This window comes from Acanthisitta chloris, unplaced genomic scaffold (genome assembly GCF_000695815.1).
Source record: "Acanthisitta chloris isolate BGI_N310 unplaced genomic scaffold, ASM69581v1 scaffold8850, whole genome shotgun sequence".
Classification (NCBI taxonomy): domain Eukaryota; kingdom Metazoa; phylum Chordata; class Aves; order Passeriformes; family Acanthisittidae; genus Acanthisitta; species Acanthisitta chloris.
The window spans coordinates 10,677-12,198 of record NW_008653301.1 but is presented as its reverse complement, the minus strand read 5'-3'; the positions used below and the strand labels follow the sequence as shown (position 1 = coordinate 12,198).

At 47.1% G+C, this 1,522-nt stretch overlaps 1 protein-coding gene across 1 annotated transcript; it reads left to right on the top strand.

Annotated features, from left to right (window-relative positions):
• Positions 1-203: 203 nt before the first annotated feature.
• GPR15 (G protein-coupled receptor 15) lies at positions 204-1,310 on the top strand. Its single transcript, XM_009080380.1, has one exon. It carries the CDS (start codon positions 204-206, stop codon positions 1,308-1,310), a length of 1,107 nt encoding a protein of 368 aa, XP_009078628.1.
• The last annotated feature ends 212 nt before the right edge of the window (positions 1,311-1,522 follow it).

Here is a 1,522-nt window from a genome sequence, read left to right as displayed (position 1 = left end):
TGAAGACAGGGTTTGACTAATCAGAGACTCTTGTTGCTTGATCATTGCCTATGCAGTTGGTTTAAAGGATATAAATTACCCCTCCACAAAACCACTTTTCTCCTCCTCCTTCCCCCACCCCTCCCCCTCACTCAATAAAATGTTTTTAAAGACAATCTTGAGGGCAAGGGTAGGGGGAGCTTGGAGCCTCCCTCAGAGTGAGGATGAGAACAGCTTGGCCAGAAATGGAACTCACCGAGATATCGACTGTGTCTGCAGTCACTTTCAGCTTTGACTACTACTACGATGAGAACTGCCAGTATCAGCACCTGCAACACATGTCTGCTTTCCTCGCTATCCTGTACAGTGCTGTGTTCTTGGTGGGCATTGTTGGCAACTCAATCCTGATGGTAGCCTTGGTCTTCAAGCGACGGGTCCAGCGGCTGATAGATGTCTTTATCATCAACCTTGCTGCATCTGACTTCATTTTCCTCGTCACGCTGCCATTCTGGGTAGACAAGGAGGTGTCGGATGGAAGCTGGAGGGTCGGATCTTTCCTCTGTAAAGCTAGTTCCTATGTCATCTCAGTCAACATGTACTGCAGTATCCTCCTCCTCACTTGTATGAGTGCTGACCGATACCTTGCCATCATACATCCCTCTATCGCTCGACGGATCCGAACAAGATCCTATTCCAGAACACTCTGCATCTGTGCCTGGTTGTTATCCTGCAGCTTAGGGATGCCAACCCTTTTGTCTAGAGAACTGAACAAGCAAAATGAAAAGACTTACTGCACAGACAAAGCTGTGACAGAAACCAAACAGATCATGTCACTTATGGTTTTAATCGTGGCCTTCTTCTTCCCACTGTTGAGTATCTTAACCTTTTACTGCTCCATCACCAAGAGACTCTGTGTGCATTATCAAAAAGCTGGGAAACATGATAAGAAACTGAGAAAATCCATGAAGATCGTCTTTATTGTAGTGGCGGCTTTTGTTGTCTCTTGGGTTCCTTACAATCTTTTCAAGCTTATGACCATCCTTTTGGGACTCCTGAAGCAGTCCGACTGTTTTGCTGGCACAGTTGCCCAGCTGGGCATGCAGGTGAGCAGCCCTTTAGCTTTTGCCAACAGCTGTGCCAACCCTTTCATTTACTATTGCTTTGACAACTACATCCGCAGAGCCATGCTCCAGTGCCTGTGCCCACGAGTGAAACTCAGCAGCAGTGGCAACAGCTCTGATACTCTGGACAGTCCCCTGAGCCACTCCTTATCCAATTTTGTTGCAGGGGAGTATGCCACTAGGAAGAGGAATCGCTCTGTGTCCCTCTGACTGGGAGCCAGGACTGCGGAGGAAGGACTTCTCTCTCCAAAGATGTCAGGGAAAGAACAAACTGAGAGAAACTGAAAAAAAAAAAGAAATGAGCAACAGAGGTGCAAGTATAATGCAGCCAGCACATCAGGTGGGAGGAACACTGCTTCCCATTAAATGCAGATGGATGGAACAGGAAACCTTAACCACAGAATTACGGTTCACAATGATTG